General features: G+C 44.1%; 1 protein-coding gene across 1 annotated transcript in view; it reads right to left on the minus strand.

The window, feature by feature from the left end:
* Positions 1-4,784: 4,784 nt before the first annotated feature.
* The window catches only part of usp44 (ubiquitin specific peptidase 44), a 58,766-nt gene continuing 37,888 nt past the window's right edge, over positions 4,785-25,662 (minus strand). Inside the window, exons 3-6 of the mRNA XM_086009878.1 lie at positions 24,126-24,324; positions 13,594-13,702; positions 13,304-13,509; positions 4,785-11,052 (exon numbers count right to left, since the gene is read on the minus strand). Of these exons, the coding sequence (XP_085866004.1) occupies positions 10,886-11,052; positions 13,304-13,509; positions 13,594-13,702; positions 24,126-24,324 (681 nt within the window). The 3' untranslated portion in view covers positions 4,785-10,885. The remainder of the gene's footprint in view (positions 11,053-13,303; positions 13,510-13,593; positions 13,703-24,125; positions 24,325-25,662) is intronic.

The following is a 25,662-nucleotide window of genomic DNA, read 5'->3' on the forward strand; positions in this document are numbered from 1 at the left end:
CGGGACTTTCTTCTTGCACTTACCTGCTGATGGATTAATATACAACATAACTAAATACTGGCATCTCTGAGTGGATTGTGATTATCTCCTCCACAAAATGGTCTGCTGCTGGATTAATTTAGAAAGTCTCATTGGGAACTGGCATTTCCGGAGCGTGGGGTGCTGCTTGCTGTAGAAATGCACAAAGAGTTCTGCTTCCACCAATCTTTCCCAGAGGCTCCTTTTTATATAGAAAATGGCGTTGAATATACCTGCACTCTCAACTGTGTCTTCTAAATTCCCTGGTAAACAATTTAATAAAAATAAAGATTAATTTCCAGTGTGTGGCCGATGTCAGCTAGTAACATCTTTAAGTACGTCACAATGCAGAGGGTGGAGTGCCTGAGGAAAAGTAAATACATGAGCTTGTTTTTCTGCCATTTATCAGATTTGTTTAATTTTTATTAACTATATTTGTATACTGAGTCACAAATCGAGCACAGGCTGATTCGGGGCCTCCCAACTGATGCACAACCTGTCAAATTTCTAACTCTGATCCAATTCCTATTGGTTTTACAAAATGCAATTTTTGTGTGGTTTGACTGTTGCTGTCTCTGGGTCCTTTACCAAGATGGGGAGTTTGACTCTGGGCTCTTTCCCCACACAGGATGGGGAGTTTGGCTGCAGTCATAGCCTGGCCAAGGTTGTGCAGGAGGCTGGTATGAAGCACTGAGAAAGGAAGGTCAAGTCTTAATATTTTAAGACTGATGCAATCCTATTATAAAGGATTGGGAGTTTGTAGTTGGAATTTGTAAGCACTAGTTAAATTAAAAACCTTTTAAACCACCCTAAAGAGTGGGTTGTGTGAATTGTCTTTCATTCATTCTGTGGAAAAAGTTGTCCGGTCTGTTACAGAATGGTGAATAATTGCAGTCTGCACTTAGAGCATAATCAGATTGCGGTCCAGTGGAGTGGACAACAGATTGATGGAGTAACTCAGGCCACATTACAAACAGACTGACATTCAGCCTTTAAGCACTTTACATCCCTTTACTGGGTGAGCAAGCTTAAAATGTATGGTAAAATGCTATGTCCACTTTTGTGGTTCCAAGTAGTACATCAAGATGATTGTGTGCACAGTTCTGATATTAACAAATGGTTCTGTCCATTTTAGTTTGTCACTTTAGAAATAGTCACTCCTCTGGCACAGGCATTTCTTCAATTATCTTTTGGACCTTCCCCAGAGTTCAGTTCAGTCATGGCTCAGTGGTAGCACTCTTGCCTCTGGTTCAAAAGTTGAAAGTTCAAGCCCCACTCAAGGGACTTGAGGACATAAGCCAGGCTGACACACAAGTGCAGGTTGTGGGACCTTGCTGTGCACAGATTGGCTGCTTGTGTCAGGTAGCTGTTCAGAGCTGGTGTTAGCTGTGGTTTAGTGGAAAGCAGTCCCTCGGAACCGAGGATGACTTGCTTCCACATTAAAAATGAGTTCTCAGGTGACAGATGAGTCCAATGCGGGACCTACAGTCTCTGTCACAGGTGGGGCAGACGGTGGTTGCAGGGGCGGATGGGTGGGGTGCTTGAGTTGACGTGCGCTCCTTGCACTTGGCTTCCGCTAGCACTCGCAGCCCCGCGTTAGAAGGTTGTTCAAAGCCCACTCCAGAGATTTGAGCATTGAATCTAGGCTAACCCTTCAGTGTAGTGCTGAGAGAGTACTGCGCTCAGAGGTGCTGTATTTCAGATGAGACGTTAAATCAAGGCCCCATCTGCCCTCGGGTGGACGTGAAAGATCCCACGGCACCATTCAGAGAAGAGCAGGGGAGTTCTCCCCAGTGTCCTGGCCAATATTTATCCCTCAAACAACATCACAAACATTATCTGGTCATTGCATACAGCAAGCTCTCACAAACAGCAATGTGTTAAAGTGGCAGCTACATTTTCTACATTACAACAGTGACTACAGTTCAAAAGTACTTGATTAGCTGAAGGGCACTTCACAATTGTTTTTATTCTTTTTCTTTGGTCCTTGTAGTTTGAAGGCTTTTGCATACAAAACTTACCCTGGCTGGCAATTCATTGCCAGGTTACTGAGCATTCAAGAAACACCTCAGTAAGGTCCGAATGTGATTCACACACAATGTTAAAGTCCAAACACATGTTCATTTAAATTGATGCATAGGTTGCATTTATTTTTTATAAAATGTAAACATTAAATTCAAAATCTGAACAGGGATGGTTGTAACTTTGTTAATTTGTCTTCGATTACGTCTGTCTTATTTCCACAATGGTAATCAAATAATGAGGTGGTGCTTAATGACAATGCTTCATACATCACAACTCTATGGGACAGGCTTGATGGACCAGACAGTCTTTTTCTGCCTGTCATTTTCATACAGGAGAGTCAAATAATCCAAATACCGAAGTATCAACAGCACAAAAACAGGCCATGCAGCCCAACATGTTTATGCTCCACAGGAGCCTCCTCCCACCCCTCTTCATCTCAGCCAATCAGCATATCCTTCTATTCAATAAGATCATGGCTGAGCTGATCCTAACCGCCAATCCACTATCACAGAACCATCTCCTGAATCTAACAGAATTAGACACACGAAATAGGATCAGGATCAGGCTACACGGCCCCTGGGCCCGCTCCGCTACCCACAGGGCCATGTCCGATCCGAACCAAGACTCATGTCCAAATTCCTGCCCGCTCCCCGTAACCCTTAATTCCCTTTTAGGAAACTCTCTATTTCTGTTTTAAATTTATGTAATGATGTAGCTTCTACAGCTTTTTGGGGCAGCATATTCCATGGACCGACCACCCTCTGAGTGAAGTAGTTCCTCCTCATCTCAGAATAAGGGGCTGCTCTTTCAAAACTAAGACTATGCCCCCTAGTTCTAGTTTCACCCATCATCGGGAACATCCCACATCCACCCGATCCAACCCCTTCACAATCTTATATGTTTCAATAAGATCGCCTCTCATTCTTCTGAACTCCAATGAGTAGAGTCCCAATCTACTCAACCTCTCCTCATATGTCCATTCCCTCATCCCCGGGATTAACCGAGTGAACCTTCTTTGTACTGACTCGAGAGCAAGTATGTCCTTTCTTAAGTATGGACACCAGAACTGTATGCAGTATTCCAGGTGCGGTCTCACCAATACCTTGTACAACTGAAGCAATACCTCCCTATTTTTATATTCTATCCCCCTAGCAATGAAAGCCAACATTCCATTGGCCTTCTTAATCACTTGCTGCACCTGCATACTAACCTTTTGAGTTTCGTGCACCAGGACCCCCAGATCCCTTTGTACTTCAGTACTTTCCAGTTTCTTGCCATTAAGATAATAACTTGCTCTACGATTTTTCCTGCCAAAGTGCATAACCTCACACTTTCCAGTATTGTATTCCATCTGCCAAATCTCTGCCCACTTACTTAGCCTGTCTATGTCCCCATGCAGGTTTTTTATGTCCTCACTCACTACTTTCCCTCCCACCTTAGTATCATCTGCAAACTTTGATATGTTACACTCGGGCCCCTCCTCCAAATCGTTAATATAGATTGTAAAGAGTTGGGGACCCAGCACTGACCCCTGCGGAACACCACTAGTTACTGATTGCCAGTCTGAGAATGAACCATTTATCCCAACTCTCTGCCTTCTGTTAGATAGCCAATCCTCTATCCATGCCAGAATATTACCCCCAATCCTGTGATTTTTTATCTTAAGCTATAATCTTTTGTGTGGCACCTTGTCAAATGCCTTTTGGAAGTCTAAATACACTACGTCCACTGTTCAATCTTTCCTGAAAGGTATAATCTCAGTTCTGGTATCATTCTAGTAAAAAAATTTATAATTTGGAGACCAGCACTGTTCACTGTGGTTAAACCAAGGTTCTATACAAGTTTATCATAACTCCTCTGCTTTTCAATTCTATCCCTCTAGAAATGAACCCCAGTGCTTTTTGTTTTTTTTAATGGTCTTATTAACTTTGATCTGTGTGTCTGGTGCCCCAGCTTCCTCTTCCTTCATTTCATTTAGACATTTCTAAGTAGTATGTGGCTTCTGACCAAAACGTATTACCTCGCACTTCTCTATATTGGAGTTCGTTTGCCAATTACACACCCATTCAAATACATGGGAAACAAACAGTTTGACAGTTACAATATGCTTAAACAATTGAACTCAATAATTTGGTAACTGTGGACTAGCACCAAACTGAAATTTACCAGATTGTGATAAAACACAACTGGTTCACTAATGTCCTCCAGGGAAGGTAACCTGCTGGAGCAGTACGACCAACCAGCTGCAAAACTAGCCTGATTCCACCAGAGCAAAACAAGTGCTTCCACTCCAAACAAGGACACGGAGCTCTGTCTAAACTGATCGGGATAACAGTAATACAGTAAATCAACTATCTAAAATTTGGTGTGACAATGTTCTCTATGTCACTTCGTATTCCTTGATTATGGAGAAGTGTTTGTACCACTCCGCGATCCTATCCAGTTATCCTTTGCACCCTGGACCTGATTTAAATCTGCCGAGACTGAATCAAAGGTCTCAAGTTAATTACCTGTACATTTGTGAATGAACGAACAGCAGTGTTGGTGAGAAGTTCAATTGAAAAGTTAACAGCATTTCCCTGGTGCAGTGACAATGGAGCTGCAGCTTCTAACAGCACAGGCGTGAAACAAGTGCCCACGGCTTCACTATGTTCACGTTACAAGGGACCACAGCTTTCAGTAAACAAGTTTGCACCTGGAGGTGTAACACATTTAACTGGAAGTAACACTCACAGCTCCAGTTTATTTTAAGAGATCAGTTTATTGAGGTAAAGTATCTAGAAATTGAGGTAACAATTTTGCATAGTTATGACGACCAAAATTTTACAACTAGCAACATGAATAAGTTTGTCCATTAACAAAATCAGGTTTAAAGCTATGATTTTTCTATTTTATAAAATGCTGCTATGTCACGTAGCTCAACCTGTTCATTAAAGCTAGGTGCACATACATGCAAAAATTCGTGTTATAGTATCTGCATATTTAAAAAATACAGTAGAGCCTCGAACCCAAACCTCGATTGTCGAAAACCTTGGTTATGAGACTGAAGCAATAATCTCTTCCATCTTCTGCTTTCACTTGTCCCTGCCCCCTAATTTTGGCACAACCTTATTAAACTAATTTCACTTTTTTACTGTAACTTACATATAAAGGTTTAGAAAAATCTCCTCTCTCCAAGAATGAAAGACTAAAAAAATTATTCCAAAAGTTTATCAAATTTTAGACTATGTTTGCATATCGTACAAAGTCACAGGGACAAAGTGAACAGAATTCAATAACCCCAATATAGAGACTAGCCAATATTGAGCCCTCAGGGCACCATTGTTCAAACCGAATCTCAGAAAACATTAATGCAGCACAAACTATTAAAGAATACTTTTCAACAGCTGCAGGAGGGTTTATTTAAAAAAAGTAATCAGATCACTGGCAGTACAGCATCAGATCCAGGCACTACACACATGAGGTTGGGAAGGTTGATGTGATTTTATAAAGGTAGGAGACCAACCCTTGCCAGGACAATGAAGTCACGGGAAGTGATATGTGGGACGGCACCAAAGAGAGGCCGGATCCGGACGTTCTATGACAGGTTGCTCTGTGGACTTCAATATGAATTTAAAATCAGACCGGTTGATTTTTTTTTTTAGGAATTTCATACATTCTTACTATAAAATATATACACTGCAATACTGAGCTGGAAATTCACCAAATAAAAACAAACCAACTGAAGCTTTCAAAATACAGTTCAAATTATGATGGGCGGATTTGGGGGTCTTTACACATAGTAAAATTCAACAAAATAAAACTCTGTGTAGGGGCTTGCTGCACTTTGCGATTGGTACTCTCAGGGTTTGCATATAAAAGCACAGAACAAAAAAGAACAAGTTACCGTTGTGTTTAATCTTATACTGCTAGCAAATACATTATTGCACATTTACCCAAAACATGGTATCGGTGCTCGGTGGGTTCAGCCCCATGCTCCCTCACAACACATTAATACTTAACTGTCAGTGTCCATCGATTTGGCCATAGAGATCTGCACAGGCTTGGAGGGATTTGTGCAGTCAGTATTTTATACCTTCAAAGTTCAACAGCAGAAGAGTTTACATCAGGACCCTTTAAAGCACAGGGTAACTCAAATGCCTTCCTGGTTTCCACAACTAAATCTCAGAGTCACCAATAGTCACACTGCTGTTTGGGATGTTTCTCTACGTTAAAGGCGCGGTATAAATGCAAGTTATTGTCAGTTCTACATTCAAACAAGTGCATCTCCAGCACATTACATTCAAGTTCAGACTTCCCACTCGACTGAGATTTCACCATTCTCGGTTAAAGACAGATTTTGTTGTTCCAAGGTACAGGTTAGAACTGCATAAAAGCAAATCAGAAGGATGGCTCAAGATAGTCACAATGAGGCAAAGACCATTGTATCTTTAAAGGGAAAATAGGCTAACTCTGAAGCACAGGAAGATACAGGGGTGTGAGACACAGGCAGTGGGGTTGCTTTTGGATTTCTTCACCAAAGAGCTGGCAGAGATACGATGGGCCAAATGACCTTCTGTGCTGTAAACTCCGATGGCTCTATGATGACACATTTCGTGCAAACTTCCAGATGACTGGAGTAAAGGACTCGAGGAGCGGAGTAACGGTGCAGCCTCGGTGAAAGCTGTATCTTGCTACTTTTACAATCGGTGCTGCATTTCCCCCGCACCTTTCTCCAAATGATTGCACCGAGCCAGCAACTCTTTTTCCTGCTCTCACATGGGCACAAGCCTCAGGCACTGGGAGCATGTTGGTCAGAGCACGTGTTTAAGGTCTGGTTCTGCTTTACTCTAATGGGATACATATCAGCATTGGTCAAGTATACTGCGACAATATTTGAATAAATAATATACAATTTCACATGCTGGCAGGATAGATGCATGTACCTAAACAAAGCACAACATGCTGAATATGGGAATAGCAGGTACAGCAGAATAGTGGTTATGTTACTGGACTCGTAATCCAGAGGACTGGACGAATGATCTGGAGTTCGAGAGTTCAAATCCCACCACGGCAGCTGAGAAATTTAAATTCAGTTCATTAAATAAATCTGGAATATGGTGACCATGAAGCTACCAGATTGTCGCAAAAACCCATCTGGTTCACTAATATCCTTTAGGGAAGGAAATCTGCCGTCCTTACCTGGTCTGGCCTATATGTGACTCCAGACCCACAGCAATGTGGTTGACTCTTAACTGCCCTCTGAAATGGTCTAGCAAGTCACTCAGTTGTACCAAACTGCTGTCAAGAACATGGACGGTAGCGGCCCACCACCACCTTTGCAAGGGCAATTGGATTTGGGCAAGAAATGCTGGCCTTGCCAGCGACACCCACAGCGCGTGAACGAATTAAAAAAAAATTCCAGTACATTGAAAAACTGGGTCTTTTTTCTTTAGAACATAAATTATAAGAGTTGTGAGGCTGTGGAATTCACTTCCAGGGTTAGTGGCAGAGGCAGAAACAATCAACGTTGAAGAGGTGGATGAAGGGATATGGGAACAGGGTGAGTAAATGTGATTAGAACTATTTATTCGCATGGAGGGTAAACGCTGACACAGACTGGTTGGGCCAAATGGCCTGTTTCGGTGTTGTAACTTCTCTATATTTCTGTGTATGTTCATAAATATAACCAAACTCTGAGGGTTTGTTGATTTTATTTCAACCCTTCTTTGAAACTGCATCAATTTCAGATGTCCAGGTGTCATTTCAGGATGTTGTACATGGAGGGATCTCTTAATTTTTTCCCAGGACAGAAGAAAATCATGCAATTGTTGAGATGTTTCGGGGAAGGAGGTGCAGAGAATGTCTTACTAACAGCAGGAAGCACGGAACAAGGCCAAGCGCCCTGACTGAAGTCTGGCCAGAGTGGAGAATGTTCGGAGTTGGTCTGGGCACACTGCGGTGTCTGGTATCGGTGCTCGGTGGGTTCAGCCCCTGGCTCCCTCACAACACATTAATACTTGCAGTAAATGAAGGAAAACAGCACAAGCAGCTGCCGTAGTTCCTAATTTCAGCTGCTAGGTGGCAGCACCAAACTTTAACGTAAAATATAAAAAGACTCCAAAATACATGTTCTCGGAAGGCAGGAAGGACAAGGGTCTCTGACAGTAGCAGACACAGGAACAGAGGAGTCACTAAGTGAAAAAAGACCACAGTCCATCTGGTTCACCACCGACCATCCTGGGAGTCCCGTGATACAATAATGATGTTGTTGACTGATCACAGCAATCAATCTCTATCAATGAGTCTACAACAGACCAATGTTCCCCCTAAGGGGCGTGGCTGCCGACTGCAAGGTCGCTCACAGGCTGCTGGTGCTGGAAGAGATATGGAACTTGTGCAGTTGTGCAGCAAGTTTAAAGGGCTCGCGCAGCAATGTTCCCTGTAATTTGTTTTGGGTGCGTGGCCTATTCAAAATACGCCACATGCATGCTTTTCCTATTTAAAAGCCCATGAGCCGGCTGCGCGGGAGCTGCGCGGCATTGCCGTGCAGGAAAAAAACAAATTAGAGGGAACATTGCAACAGACCCAGACATGAGGCGAGAATTGGGGGCAAGGTACTGACTTGGATAGAGAACTGGTTGGCAGACAGAAAGCAAAGAGTTGGAATAAACGGGTCTTTTTCCGAGTGGCAGGCAGAGACTAGTGGGGTACCACAGGGATCGGTCCTTGGACCCCAGCTATTCACAATATATATTAATGATCTGGACGAGGGAACTAGATGCAATATCTCCAAGTTTGCAGACGACACAAAGCTGGGTGGGCGTGTGTGCTGTGAGGAGGATGCCGAGAAACTCCAGTATGATTTGGACAGGTTGGGTGATTAGGCAGAAGCATGGCAGATACAATATAACGTGGATAAATGTGGTGGCAAAAACAGGAAGGCAGATTATTATCTGAATGGCAATAGATTGAGAGAAGGGGAAGTGCAACGAGACCTGGGTGTCCTTGTGCACCAGTCGCTGAAGGTAAGCATGCAGGTGCAGCAGGCGGTTAAGGCGGCAAATGGTATGTTGGCCTTCGTAGCGAGAGGGTTTGAGTACAGGAACAAGGATGTCTTGCTGCAGTTGTACAGGGCCTTGGTGAGACCACATCTTGAATATTGTGTGCAGTTTTGGTCGTCTTATCTGAGGAAGGATGTTCTTGCCATGGAAGGAGTTCAGCGAAGATTCACCAGGCTGATACCTGGGATGGCAGGAATGACGTATGAGGAGAGATTGGGACGATTGGGCTTATACTCACTGGAGTTTAGAAGAATGGGGGGGATCTTATTGAAACTTATAAAATTCTGACAGGACTGGACAGACTAGATGCAGGAAGGATGTTCCCGATGGTCGGGGAGTCCAGAACCAGGGGTCACAGTCTAAGGCTAAGGGGTAGGCCATTTAGGACTGAGATGAGGAGGAATTTCTTCACCCAGAGAGTGGTGAACCTGTGGAATTCTCTACCACAGAAGGCAGTAGAGGCCAATTCATTAAATATATTCAAGGAGTTGGATATATTTCTTAAGGCTAAAGGGATCAAAGGGTATGGGGAGAAAGCAGGGACCGGGTACTGAGTTTGGATGATCAGCCATGATCGCATTGAATGGCGGAGCAGGCTCGAGGGGCCGAATGGCCTACTCCTGCTCCTATCTTCTATGTTTCGATGTCTATGAAAGCGCCAGTGGTGGAGAGCTTTGGGAACCAGAGGTCCACAGTCACACACGCAGGCCGTGCCCTGTGGTTCTACTGTTCGGGACAAGGTGAAACAGCTCGTCGTAGTCGACATTAACAGGTCCCTTTACAATCCTAAAAACAATCATATCACCTCACAACCATCTCTTCTCCAGTGAGAACATGCCCAATTTACATAATCGCTCCTCACAATCCCTCCATCCCCTCGGATAAAGTTTCCAGTCACTTTCCAACTGCCAAGACCAGAGATATTCATTGGGGCTCTTTTTAAAGTTACTTGTCTTTAGAGACAATACTTATTTTTAAAATGAAAGTAGGTCCCAATGCAAGGTGCAGAGGTAAAGAAAGTGGATAACAGTTCATCTGACCTGGCTTATTCATAATTTAAAAAGAGGTCTTTCTGTTTAAGACCGATGGCAGCCAGTTGGAAGGGGAGGCAGAAAAGCAGTGGAACAAAATGAAAGATCACTTTTCCATTTCAACGTTTTGTAGAGGGGCCATCCTGTGAGTTTCTGCTGGTTGGGCTTAACCAGAGCATGTGCAGTACGACAAAGGATCAGCTCCAACATTGCGGATAGAATGGAAAAGTAGAGCTTTAAAGTGAAGATCACCAAGCATCACAGAAACACAATTCAGTGTCGGATCAATGGCAAACAGGCAAGCTAGTTTGATTTATTTTTTTCAAGTCCGACAAGGTAGAAACATTAACACTATGTCAAACAATGAATTGCCCATCAATTGGAGAGAGATCTCGAGCTGCCAACTTCACACAGTGAGCTGATCTATTGAATTCCACTCATCAAATATATGAAAAATAGAAACGCTGTCTCTCTCTCAGGTATGTGGCTATTACTAGAACATTATTGCATGTGAAGCAATAGAAACATTTGCTCAAATGACTCCCCAAGTACTTCTTTTGTAAGATAAAAAAATACACTACAAAACTATGAATTTACTGTACACGTGTTCGAAAAGGAAAAGCATATAGCCACCTGTATAAATGTCAGGAAATTACATATACACAAAATCCGTACAAAACTAAAATGGTCTAAAAACTTTAGAACAATACAGCCTTTGGGCTTGGGTTGTGCTGAGAAAGTAGTTACAACAGAGGATTCGAGCTGCAGTCACTGCACTGCTGGTGTCGAATCATTGCCAGGAGAGGCGGCCGGTGATGGCACTTTCATGTCGTGAGGAAGTCGGCGAGTATAGAAGAGGATGTAGGCCTGCGCTTTACAAACTTCGTCCACAGTGCAGATCGTCACCGTGGAATCGTTACAATGGACCCACAATCCTACAAGAGCCAAAACATCCCAATTACAACATTGAACACACGTGGTCATTTGAACTAAAATACAGTTCATGCATTCCCCAATTTTTCCCTCCTCTCCTGAAGGCGTCAACTTATACCAGGGCAATGGTCCTCAAGTGCCCACTGCCTCCTGCTATCTCTCCCAGGTGGCAGGGAGGAGGAGGAGGAGGAGGGGGCGAGCGAGTGGGGGGGGGGGGGGGGGGGGAGGCGAGCGAGGAGGGGGGCGAGCGAGTGGGGGGGGGGGGGAAGCGAGGGGGGGGAGGCGAGCGAGGGGGGGGGGCGAGCAAGGGGGGGGGAGGTGAGCGAGGGGGGTGGGGAAAAAAGAGAGGAAAGGCTGGCGAAGGAGGAAAAGAGAGAGAGGAGGAGAGCGCTGAAATTTCTCGATCAGATGCAAGTGCACTGTGTGATCTGGTGGTATTGGTCCAAAGTGGTAGGATACAGGCCACAACAAGACCCTCTGCCACATGGAGCGTGCTCCTTCGTAGTATGCAGCCTTCAGCGAGGCAACAGTGAGCCATTTTAAGCTGTTTCTTCTTTTAGCAGTCAATTATAAAAAGTGGAATGAGCAGAGGCCAATGGACAAGTGGGCCATCAGTCAGCTCTCTTAACCAGAGTAAAATGGTGAAAGTACCTGACCAAAGACAAACTAAAATAGACTAATGATCCACGTCATGAAACCCATACTTAATACCCAAGAGCCCAAATGCAACGCCTCGCAATAATCAGACACTAAAAATACGGACAAGTCCCATTGGTGTAGCAGGGGACTCTTGACGTTTAAGTTAAGGCAAATGATTGGGGCAGAGTGGAGAACTGATCCCACACAAATGTCACTCTTGGCTTGGATGGTTTAATGTGCACACTCCCTCCACCTCCGTGTTCATAGTTACAGAAATGTTACAGATACAGTTGAGGCTTCCAGCAATGCTGGGGGACCCAGGGTTGCGCCATGCGCTGATTAATAAAACCAGCAGAGGTTATGAGGAAAGGAAACAAAGCACAGAACAGCCATCTCTTGCCCCACCCAGCAGCAGATTTTTCTAATGCAATGCTACAGATGTTGCCCTCAGATTGTCGCTACAAATAGAATTGTGCTCGGTATTTCTGGGCAAACACTTATTCGATAATTGATGATAAAACATAAGTTAGAACATAAGAAGTAGGAGCAGGAGTAGGCCATACGGCCCCTCGGGCCTGCTCCGCCATTCAATAGGATCATGGCTGATCCGAATCTAGACTCACGTCCACTTCCCTGCCCGCTCCCCGTAACCCCTAATTCCCTTATCAGCTAGGAAACTGTCTATCTCCGTTTTAAATTTATTTAATGTTGCAGCTTCCGCAGCTCTCTGGGGTAGCAAATTCCATAGATTTACTACCCTCTGAGTGAAGAAGTTTCTCCTCATCTCAGTTTTGAAAGGGCAGCCCCTTATTCTAAGATTATGCTCCCTAGTTCTAGTCTCACCCATCAGTGGAAACATCCTCACCGCATCCACCCGATCAAGCCCCCTCACAATCTTATATGTTTCGATAAGATCGCCTCTCGTTCTTCTGAACTCCAATGAGTAGAGGCCCAACCTACTCAACCTTTCCTCATACGTCAACCCCTTCATCTCTGGAATCAACCGAGTGAACCTTCTCTGAACCTTCTCTTAAATATGGAAACCAAAACTGCATGCAGTATTCCAGGTGTGGCCTCACCAATACCCTGTATAACTGCAGCAAGATTTCCCTGTTTTTATACTCCATCCCCCTTGCAATAAAAGCCAAGATTCCATTGGCCTTCCTGATCACTTGCTGTACCTGCATACTAACTTTTTGTGTTTCATGTACCAGGACCCCCAGATCCCTTTGTACTGTAGCACTTTGCAGTTTCTCTCCATTTAGATAATAACTTGCTCTTTGATTTTTTCTGCCAAAGTGCATAACCTCACACTTTCCAATATTATATTCCATCTGCCAAATCTCTGCCCACTCACTTAGCCTGTCTATATCCTTTTGCAGGTTTTTTATGTCCTCCTCACTCACTGCTTTCCCTCCTATCTTTGTATCGTCGGCACACTTGGCTATGTTGCACTTTCACGTTACTATATAGTAAAACTAATTTGTTTTTCCATAAATTGATAGAAACTTACAGCACAGGTCATTCGGTCTGTCCTGTCGTGCCTGTGCGGGCTCGGTTCTTACACTGCCCATATCCCAAGAACTTCACTATAAACATATTAAAAGCACGCACCTCCATCTGTACTGTAGCAATATGCTGTATAATGTCCTGAGCCGAAGCCCTTTCCATGATGCATGACCACAGCAGCCAGGTCGTACATGAAGCTGTTGGGCCCGAGGCCCGCTGTCGACTCTCTGCAGCAGTACGGCTCCATGTTCAATACCTGGTTGAAGCTCACATGTACTCCTATCTTCTCACGGTGATTGCGACCAGACCACCTGCAGCAAGGAACCGAATACAGAATTACAAACCTAGAAACAAGAAGCTTCATTTAACTAGTTAAAAAAAAAAAGCTCAATTACCGGAAGCGTTTGAGGTGTAGTCGCAGAACATGAGGTAGCTTGTGGACCATTAGCTGTTTCTGAGCTTCACTCACGATCAATGGTTTAGAAGATGACTTCCTGCGTTTCCCTAGGACATGAAGCATTATTTAGATATCTTGTACTTCATTAAGGTAAAGTTCCAATTTAGCTCATGAAATGCTGCATCACCCAGAATGAGACCTTGCACAGATCGGTCGGAACTAATAGCTAGAGCTGGCTTTGAAATTTGAGTTTTGCAGTACGGTCTGTGCTCTGCTGCAATGCCACACACGCTAAGCTGCCAAATGAATGACGCTGTTGTCAGATGTGATAGAAGTCTGCCCGTCCACTGTATAAAGTATGAAAGCAAAATACTTCAAAATCCAGGGCACACATCACACTTTCAACGAGGCTTTTTATAACCCGAGTGACGAGTGTTTCTGGCTGCTATCCCTTCGAGAGATCACAGATGCTTTTCACACTGGAAACCCAAGTGTTTCTGGTTCTGAACTCTCCACTCAAACAATAAAATATATACATTTGTTGACAAATGTAGTAAGAAATTAGAAAACACCAAGTATTTTCTCAGACCACATCACTTTTAGCATAGCATTAAAAAAGGCAAATATCAATATCAAATAAATATTTTAGTATGTGTTTTGAGAAAGTTATTCATCTCATTGCCGTTTGTGTCATCTTGCTGTGTGCCACATTTCCCAGAACTAATTCACTACATGAAGCACTTTAGGATGCTCGAGTGATAGGGCACAGTATAAAGGCAAGTTTTTCCATATGTAATACATGGAATTAGGCAATATTAAAATCTTGCACTGTAACCCACCCAATATTATGTCGATTACAATGTCGCAATTTTGCGATTGTATTTCACTTGCTGTTTTTCTTGTAATGACTTATTGTACCTGTGAAGGTGAGGGATGCTGTGCTGGAGAGCAGCAGTTTTCACTTCAGACAACTGGCATCACGGGCGGGCCACGGTCAAGTGTAGCAAAGTTAAGATCCTCAACTCCTCTCCAACTCGAAAACAAACCCCCAACCTTCCCCACACAGCTCCATTTACCATACCAGATATACTGTAACTTCAGACAGACTGATTACTGAACTGGGGACAGCTTTGTAGATTCATCCTCACTAGGAAACAGGTCTGAGATGTTCATTTAGCTCCCTTTCAGTCCTGCGATCCAGGTGAGATCAGAATCAAGGTCACTGAGGCCAAAGGCTAGTTTCTGAACAAGGAGGAAGGAACAGGGCTATGACACGACGAGATAATGTGCAATACCCTGGCCAAGAGAGCAGACATGTAATCTAACCTTGAACAGCTGTCAAAACAGCTCTTAATCCGACCACTATATGATGCACAAGTGAGACCTGCACTCACACAACAGCACACCTGCGATAAAGAGCTGAGCTGAGGTACTAGGCCTAAGATACTGGATTAGAAACCGATGTCACAAGCTTAAATCCCACCATGGCAAGTTGTGAAATTGAATTCAATAAATCTGGTCATTTGTGGTAGCACGAGGAAATAAAAGTTAAAAACCCACCTGGTCCACTAATGTCCTTCAGGGAAAGGATGGGGCCCTTACCCAGTCTAGACCACGTGACTCCAGTCCCGTACTGTGTGTTTACTGTATTCAATGTACTCAGGGCTACTAAGGATGGGCAATAAGTGGTGCCTTGCCAGTATCACCCACATCCCAACAAGATAAAGAACTGGTAACTATTTTGGGAAATTGTGGTTAAGATTTTGTTTCGAACATAGTTCCCAACTGCTCAACTCTATGTGCATCTATATGCCAAGGATACTGGGCTGGTGAAAGGGCCAATCGACTACATAATGCATCGAGGCTCAACATTCACACACAGCCATTTCAGCACCTGGATTCTTCCTGCATTTATAAAGCAATTATTGCAAATAAAAGACCCATCCTCAAAAACAGGCAATGAACGAGGCTGTAAATAAAAAATCACCACCAACAAACAGCAAACGACTTCTTCTTAAGCAGTCCCTCGGAACCGAGGATGACTCGCTTCCACACTAAAAATGACTTCTCAGGTGACTGGTGAGTCCAATGCAGGACCTACAGTCTCTGTCACTGTTGGGGTTGTCCACGAGGGTCCTGACGTTCCAGGTCCCGAGCTTCATTTTGAAGGGTGGAAGATTCCTGTGCGTGAATTCTTTTAACGTGGGGTGGCCGTTGCACACCAGCTACCACACAGGCTTGACAGAGCACGGTCTTGGTCCAATGGCAAGGGGATCCAAGACGATTGGAGACCAGGCTCTGCTACATCGGCCTAGCACACACACACAAACATACTCCTACTGTCCTCCTCCCTCCTTCCTGCAGGTCCTCGCTGCCTGGGTTTCATAGGCTACAACCCTGCAGTAACAAAGGCAAAGGCGCTGTTGAAGGAAATCCCCTCGGCTCCAGCCATCTTAGCTCATTGCTATACTTAGTAGCTGCTGAAACTGAAGGCCCCCAGGGGAGGCTGTTTGTGGGTCCACCCATTAAACTGAAAACTGGTTTAAAAAAAAAAATTGTAGATTTCAGTTGCAAGTCCTTTCAATGTATTCCTGTAAAACAGCACAACTCCCATTACAAACCTGCACATCTTTCAACAGCAGATATATGGAATAAGCCAGTCTCTCACTACTTGTGCCTGCAAACAGCGATGTAGTCCAGAAAAACAAGTTTAAGCAGCTTGCCAACCGAAAGCGAGACCAGGTTATTGCCTGCAGCCCATGAACAGCATTATTTAGTGCTTATGTTCTTAATGAACTATATTTTCCTGGTTTCAGCAGCAGCAGGTCCGACGTTACAGCGTAACAACCAACTCTTTAACAAATGGGCATGTAACAGCACTGTGGGTTATTTTTGTGAATTATGCACGATTCACCATCCTCCAGCAACAAACAGCAAACACTGTTGAAAGAAACCATTTGTTTTTACCGCCCACAATGACTAACTATCACAGAAACTGCTTCACAACAGCTCCTCGTGACAATGCAGCAGCTTCATTTCCCCAGATTACAGAGAGTTTACAGCACAGAAACAGGCCATTCGGCCCAACTGGTCTGTCAGTGATTATGCTTCACACGAGCCTCCTCCCACCCTACTTTATCTCACCCTATCCTTCTATTCCTTTCTCCCTCATGCACTTATCCAGCTTCCCCTTAAATGCATTTATGCTTCTTACCTCAACCACCCCATGTGGCAGCGAGTTCCACATTCTAACCACTCTCGTGTAAAGAGGTTTCTTATTGGATTTATTAGTAACTACGATGGTTTAAAATACAAACACAAAATGATTTACCAAGACTGTAAACAAGATTTTGCTGTTTGTCATAAAAATGAGAAGTTTCCAACTGTGAATTTTAATGACATTTGCTATTCATGCATCAATATCTTCACCTGACCATATCCCTCCACTTCATGTTGCTTCACTGACAGACTAGTTGGGCTGAATGGCCTGTTTCTGTGCTGTACATTCTATGTAATCTTGGGAAATTAAGCTGTTGCATTGTCATGAGGAGCTGTTGTAAAGGTTCCGTTTTTAATTGATGTGAAGGAACTGACATAGGACAGCATCAATGAATACCGCATTGATTAGCAGAATGATTCACTGACGTGCAATTTTATTACAACTTCTGGCTTGCGCTGATAGGGTAATCATTTAGTTTATTGGTGTAGGCAGGGCTGGACATCACCCGCTAAAGGATCAGTAACATAGATGCAGTATATAAATGTCAGGTTTTTATGTTAAAGATTGGTGCTTGTAAGGTTCAGCAGAACAAAAACTTATTTCTGTACAAGTCCATCTTCAGTTTTCTGTCAGTTATGCCAGGTACCCACAGTTCTTTGGAATAGAGAAAATGGAAGAGGAATGATCCCTTTTAATGCCTGTAAACAAGCATCAGCCTGGACTCTCGCCTCGGAGTCAGAAGGTTGTGGATTCAAGTCCTACTCCAGAGACCTGAGTATGTAATCTAGGTTGACACTCCAGTGCAGCACTGCAGGGATAACATTCTATGTATTTAAAATATAATTTAAGTTGATTTGAAAGGAGAAGTATACAGTACTACCCCAACAATTTAATTGCTCACCTGCTGTGTCTTTAATCTTTGCACTTTCTGAAGTTCTGCAATGAATCGGATTTTTTTTTTTAAAGTTCCAGAGTTGTGCCCCATTACATGACAAAGAGTTGCACAGCCAAGTGAATCAAGCGGCTGTGAAAGAACACACTAGTCTGCTAATTTCAGCGAAAACATAGAAACATAGAAGATAGGAGCAGGAGTAGGCCATTCGGCCCCTCGAGCCTGCTCCGCCATTCAATGCGATCATGGCTGATCATCCAAACTCAGTACCCTGTCCCTGCTTTCTCCCCATATCCCTTGATCCCTTTAGCCTTAAGAAATATATCTAACTCCTTCTTGAATATATTTAATTAATTGGCCTCAACTGCCTTCTGTGGTAGAGAATTCCACAGGTTCACCACTCTCTGGGTGAAGAAATTCCTCCTCATTTCTGTCCTAAATGGCTTACCCCTTATCCTTAGACTGTGACCACTGGTTCTGGACTCCCTGACCATCGGGAACATCCTTCCTGCATCAAGTCTGTCTAGTCCTGTTAGAATTTTATAAGTTTCAATGAGATCCCCCTCTCATTCTTCTAAACTCCAGCGAGTATAAGCCCAATCGACCCAATCTCTCCTCATACGTCATTCCTGCCATCCCTGGTATCAGTCTGGTGAATCTTTGCTACACTCCCTCCATGGCAAGAACATCCTTCCTCAGATAAGGCAACCAAAACTGCACACAATACTCATGATGTGGTCTCACCAAGGCCCTGTACAACTGCAGCAAGACATCCTTGTTCCTGTACTCGAATCCTCTCGCTACGAAGGCCAACATACCATTTGCCTTCTTAACCGCCTGCTGCACCTGCATGCTTACCTTCAGCGACTGGTGCACAAGGACACCCAGGTCTCGTTGCACTTCCCCTTCTCCCCATCTATTGCCGTTCAGATAATAATCTGCCTTCCTGTTTTTGCCACCAAAGTGGATAACCTCGCATTTATCCACATTATACTGCATCTGCCATGCTTCTGCCCAAATCATACTGGAGTTTCTCGGCATCCTCCTCACAGCACACACGCCCACCCAGCTTTGTGTCGTCTGCAAACTTGGAGATATTACATCTAGTTCCCTTGTCTAGATCATTAATATATATTGTGAATAGCTGGGGTCCTAGCACCGGTCCCTGCGGTACCCCACTAGTCACTGCCCGCCACTCGGAAAAAGACCCGTTTATTCCAACTCTTTGCTTCCTGTCTGCAAACCAGTTTTCTATCCAAGTCAGTACCTTGCTGTAGAGAATTAACAGCAACATGACCAGCAATGTCTCTACATCACAGACTACTGCCTCGAACATCGCCCAGCTATTCATTTGGGATGAAGAATCTTGTAGAAAGGAATCTTGACCCTCCAGCTGAATAATGATACCATAACTGGGAGCAGAATATCTTCATTACATCCGGAATAAAGAACATTCCAATATGATAAACTGGAAGAGGTATATCCTAATGGTTAAAACCCCTGGGTTCCCCCAGCGGCTCACTGAGTTTATCTACAGTAGCTGAGCCATTAGGACCAGGAAGATCCCAGCTTCGAATGCTGATCTGTGCAGTTACCGAAACTCAGCTGAGAGACCGGTAGAGAGATCATATTTGATCTCAGCAACCCAGGTTAGGAAGGGGAGAAAAGAACAGTCGGGTTCATATTCCTAACCACTGAATAGTGCTCAAAAGCAAGAGATACAATAGGAAAAAAATTGGAACAGAAGGGATGAGGGCCAGGAGTCATGGTTTACACAGGAAAACTTATGAAGGGGGCTCTTGGGTACAAGTTTGCAGAGCGAGATCTCAAGAGTAGCTATCTTAGGATTTCTCCCAGTGACAGGCAGGGCTGGTTCTGGAGAAATAGATTAGACAGTCAACATATGGTTTCAGAGATAGTGCAGAAGGAAGAGTTTCAGAATCCCGGGACAGACAAACTCTGGGGTGCGGGAAGCTGTTCAGATGGGTGAGCTGACCCAAACTGGCACCAATGCCCTTGCAGACAGAATTAAATAGGGCACCGCGGAGGGTGTAAACTAATACGACAGGGGTAGGGGTAAATAGAGCCAACCAAACGTGAGGAAGAATACCGGAGCTGGAAATGTTCAGTGGCTAGATGTATAGAACAGAGGATAGGGTAGCAATTCCATTAAAGGTTAGACTTGTGTTTTTATAAAAATATGATAATCAGGAATAAATTTATCAAATTAACAGCATATGTGATCCAGTAGTGAGACAGATATCTGACCCCTTGTCAGAAAATAGTGCTGAGATACAGGGGCTGGAGCCTGATCAAACCTGATCCCCAGATCGCTCATCCCTCCCACTTTGCCTTTTCCACTCTGCTTGGGAGGTTCCCAGGGATTAGTCATGGTCCCTTGGTTTCCTCTTTGCATGCAATATGTGGCAGAGTGATAATAAAAATATTGGGCCAAATCTTGCTGTAAAAATAATGGCGAATTAACGCCGCACGCCGTTGAGGGTTAAGAGATACGCCGCGAGTTGCGAATCCCCAGAACTTGGTTGATTTATGCCACTCCTCTGTTTGCTTTGCACAAATGGCATTTCACCCTTGGCCTCACCGTTATTTTTAAGAACTTGCTGGATTAATCACCCACTAAACTCACGGTTTACTAAGGTCCCAGATGCCCCGGTGCCCTCACTGCGCCGTGATCAGCTCGCACTTCCAGCAAGTTACAACGCAAAAACTTTCAGCTGAAGGGTGCAGGAAAAAGTCGAGCTAAATCGCATGCTGCGAGGCACCCCACTCCAGCAAGATCTGGCCCATTGTTAAATTTAGTGGTGACAAAATCAGGAGGGTAGGTAACAGGGATTTAAACCAGTTAAGCAAATGGAACAAAGACTCTGAATACATTTATGATATAGGAAGGGGACACTAAGTGTGCATAAAAAAGACTTATTGTGTATTAGCTGGGGCGGAGGTGGAAAGGGTGGCCAGCTTTAAGTTCCTCGGAGTCCACATCACGGAAGACCTCTCCTGGTCCCTCAACACCTCCTCTCTGGTGAAGAAGGCCCAGCAGCGCCTATATTTCTTGAGGAGGCTGAAGGGATGTAATCTGTCACCCCCGATCCTCTCTAACTTCTACCGCTGCACTATAGAGAGCATCCTGACAAACTGTATCACGGTATGGTACGGCGGCTGTAGCTCCCACGACCGGAAAGCCCTGCAGCGGGTAGTCAAAACTGCCCAACGCATTACCGGCACCCGGCTACCGACCATAGAACAGATATATCAGAAACGCTGCCTACGGAGGGCACAGACCATCATCAAAGACCCTACCCACCCCAGCCACAGTCTGTTCGCCCTCCTACCATCTGGAAGACGCTACAGATGCATTCGCACCCGTACGACCAGATTTAGGAACAGCTTCTTTCCCAGGGCTGTCATCCTACTGAACTCCACAAATAAACACTAAAGCCTGCACATCTGCCGATGCACTTTATTATGGTCATATTTATGCTAATATATATGTACAAATGTATGTTGAAATGTTTAAGTGTCCTAATCCAAATTGTACACTCTCGGGAGCCGCAAGCCTACATTTCGTTGTACTGCACTTGTGCACTAACAATGACAATAAAAGTTGATTTGATTTGATTTGATTGATTTGAAAGAGGAAAAGGATTTGGGCACAATCACTGATCCAACCCCATTGTAAAGCAGTTGTCAATAAGGCAAATCAGGTACTTGGCTGCATCACATTAAATGACACTAAGTCACCAGTGAGGCCAATTGTGAGCCCAAATACAAAAAAGGTTTTAGCTGCATGGACACAGACACAATGGGAAGAGTTCAGAGAAGAGCAACAAGGAGGATTCCAGGCATTGGGGAACTAAAGTTATGAAGAAAGAAAAAGAAAGTTGACCTCTTATTTTCACGGGAGAAAAGATAGAGGATTCACAATACAAGTCTTTTGAATATTCATGATTGAGGAAGTCATGCATGGCCTGTGGAAGGAGCAGACTTGATAGACTGAATGGTTTCTCAATTCCAATCTTTACGTTCTTCGGAGAAAAAAACATACAAAATGGACGAATGAGGGGAAGTAATATTTTCATTTCAAAATGTTATCTGGCTCGCCGTGTTCCAATAGGCTGAACAATTAGATTGCCACACCAGGTGGGCCAGGATAGTTTGGCTTAACACCTCTACCCAAGACCATTCAACAGACCAGTGTCTTATGGACTTGGTCTGAAGTATGACTTGTTGTATTGGCGTGGGAAAACTACTTTGAACAGGCAAGATGTTATAGGACTATTATGCAAGGGAAGCAGACTTCAACGGATGTGGCAGACAACGGGTTTAGCCATTCACCGCCAGATCTGGCCAGACCACATAAAGCACAATCGAGCCCTACTCTCACTTCTCACTATGCAAAGATAACCCCGGCTTCTTTTCTCTACTGCAAATCGCCTTCACTGACCCTCTCCCCGGTCTCTTCACCCTCCCCTCCAAACAACAAGTGCGAGGAGCTCATGGACTTCTTTGTCACTAAGACTAAGACCATCCGATCAGCTGCCTCTGCCACTTCCCTCCCTTCCCCACGCCCACTGGGCCAAACTTTCTCTAAGGTTCCCCCCGCCCTAGTCCTGAACTCACATCTTTTTCTAGTTCCTCTTCCATCTCCCCTCACGTTGTCTCCAAGCTCATCTTGCCCAGGAGACCAATTTCCTGCTCGTTCAATCCTATTCCCACTAAATTGCTGACCACCCAACTTCCCTTCCTGACTCCCAAGTTAGCTAATATTGTTCTTTCGCCTGTGGCTCAGTGTCAAATTTTCTTTGATGACTCTTCTGTGACGCGCCTTGGGATGTTTTACTACATTAAAGGTGCTATATAAATACAAGTAGTTGTTGTTGTTATATTCATGCATTACCTGATTTTAAATGGTTTGTCAGTTTGCATCCTGCGAATGGCTGACCACTTCATATACAGATACTTCCTTTAATGCCCTTTGTTCCAATTAAGCTGTTAGAGGTTTTGAATGGCATATCAGACTTTGTCAGCAGTAAGGAATGGGGCAAGGTAAAGACTCCATGGTAGCAAATTGTCAACACAAGACTAATAAGTAACGTCTGGAGGTATACTAGCTTTCTCAGGCTGAACCTGATGGTGTACAACCTTCAGTGTACTGTTGAGCCCTGGGCTGATTTTTCAAACTCATTTCATCCATCAACAATCATCTTATTTCCATCTCGAACAATCGCCTGCATTCAGTCCTATCTCACTGCCACCAATACTGAACTCCTATCCACGTCTTCATCACCCCTCCCTCACCAGCCGCCTGAACTTCACTCTACGCAAACTCCACCCTACACAAAACTCCCTCACCCATATCCTATCCCAACTAAATCCCATTCGCTAATCATCCCCGTCCTTGCCAACCTCCATTGGTTCCTGGTCAGCAATGAATTGATTTCAAGATTCTTGTTCTCACATAAATCCCTCAGTCACCTTATCTGATCCTAGACTTGCAACTTCTTTCTACCCGACATTCCAGTACACATTCGGTCCTTTGCCAACTCTGGCCGATTGTACACCCCACCCCGTTTCACCATCAGTGGAAGAGCCCTCGGTCATCTCCCGTCCACCCCCAACAATGGAACTCCATTCCTAAACCCCTTTGACTTGCTACATCTCTCCCCACCATCAAAAGCCTCCTTAGAACCTACCTCCTTGACCATGCCTTCTCCCTGGCACGTCTCCCAATTCCTGCTTGGGTGTTCTTTTCCCTGCTCAGTGAAGTACCGTTGTACTTTGTTACGTTAAAGGCATTATGCAAGTCCAATATGCTGCCATCGTCATCATGAACTAATATTAAAATCTGTGCAATTAACAGACTTAACGTGATTATCTAAGCAACATTCTTAGCTTAAGATTTTTGACTGAACTCAAGGTCAAGTAGGTACAAAACTCAATATCTTGAAGTATTTTTAAAAATCCCTTTTAGAATCCCTGCACCTCTCGTCAACTGAAAGAATGTTTGTGCCTTGGTCAATATTGCTTTGACTGTGTGGTCAAGATCAACTCCTTTGTCCAGCATCTCCCCTTGATGAAGGAGCGGCCTCATTCAGACTGTAAAGAGATTTCACTTTAAGTAACAGCTGAACAGGATATTCAGAGAGCTTCACAAATAAGTGTATTGAGGGGGCGGGGGAGAAATCAGCAAATTATAAACCAACCAGAACAAGCACATATTTTCCTTAATAATTGCACAAGGCTAGATTGAATTGTCAGGAGTTTAAAACACAGCTATTGCCAAATTTTAAACAACCTTATACTTAACGGTGATGCAAATTCAAAGGAAAATACAACATTGCTCTTTACTGATTAAATCTCCACACAGGCACATGGACAGTACATCCTCTTTACTCACTGTTGCACTGGTCACAGGCATAAATTTTCCCTTCCAGGGCCTCCGTCTCTGTGAATTTTGCCAACATTTCCGTCAGCAAGCAAGGATGCTGGGAAGCAGCTTCTTTTCCATTGCAGTGGTATCTCTCAGGAAATTCTAGAGAAAGGTCCCAGAAGGATTCAATTGTGTTGGATTTGTTGTCGCAAGCAAGGCATGTAACCTGTTTCAGAAGGATATGAGTCAGTGATATAACTACAGCGATTCGGAGCCCATGTAATTCACTTCCACTCAGAGAGCCTAATTATGTATGCTAATGAGCATCCTGCGTAGGCCTGTTCACATTTCGGATGTTTGAGCAGAAGTCCCACCGAGCGGTACTTCCATTATAAACAGGTGTTAATATGAAGGCTCCAATTTAAAGGCAAGGGAAAAAATGATTTAATATTTTTCAGCTAATGTCTGGAGTATTTAAGCATTTTCCAATTTTGCAGCAAATGTGCAATAAGCTGATTTATGCTTCAATTAATGATTAAAGCATTTTTCCTCGTTTTCTGGATCAGACAATGAAGGGAATGTTTACAAGAGGAGAAAAGCAGTGGCATCATTATCAATATCACAGGGAAATTGATAGTACTGAAACACTTTCCAAAAGAACAGGAGATTCCCTGAAGACAGACATGCACAATGTGCCCCACAGTACCAAAGTTTATTCCATCACAAGGTGTGCCATAGCAGCTAACTAGATGATGTACAGTGCAGTGCTCTTTGGGAAGTCATTGCTGTCGGTTGCTTTGAAATCACAGTATCTTACTTTAAGTTGTACTAGATGAAAGGCGGCACATCAGGCAGTTTACATAGAAGCATAGAAGATAGGAGTAGGCCATTCGGCCCCTCGAGCCTGCTCCACCATTCAATGAGATCATGGCTGATCATCCAAATTCAGTACCCTGTCCCTGCCTTCTCCCCATATCCCTTGATCCCTTTAGCCTTAAGAAATATATCTAACTCCTTCTTGAATATATTTAATGAACTGGCCTCCACTGCCTTCTGTGGCAGAGAATTCCACAGGTTCACCACTCTCTGGGTGAAGAAATTCCTCCTCATCTCTGTCCTAAATGGCTTACCCCTTATCCTTAGACTGTGACCCCTGGTTCTGGACTCCCCGGCCATCGGAAACATCCTTCCTGCATCTAGTCTGTCCAGGCCTGACAGAATTTTATAGGTTTCGATGAGATCCCCTCTCAATCTTCTAAACTCCAGTGAGTATAAGCCCAATTGACACAATCTCTCCTCGTACGTCATTCCTGCCATCCCAGGTATCAGCCTGGTGAATCCTCGCTGCACTCCTTCCATGGCAAGAACATCCTTCCTCAGATAAGGCGACCAAAACTGCACACAATACTCAAGATGTTGTCTCACCAAGGCCCTGTACAACTGTAGCAAGACATCCTTGTTCTTGTACTCGAACCCTCTCGCTACGAAGGCCAACATACCATTTGCCTTCTTAACCGCCTGCTGCACCTGCATGCTTACCTTCAGCGACTGGTGCACAAGAACA

Source organism: Somniosus microcephalus, chromosome 17, assembly GCF_052327205.1.
Source record: "Somniosus microcephalus isolate GS21.2 chromosome 17, FLI_Smic_1.0, whole genome shotgun sequence".
Taxonomy (NCBI): Eukaryota; Metazoa; Chordata; class Chondrichthyes; order Squaliformes; family Somniosidae; genus Somniosus; species Somniosus microcephalus.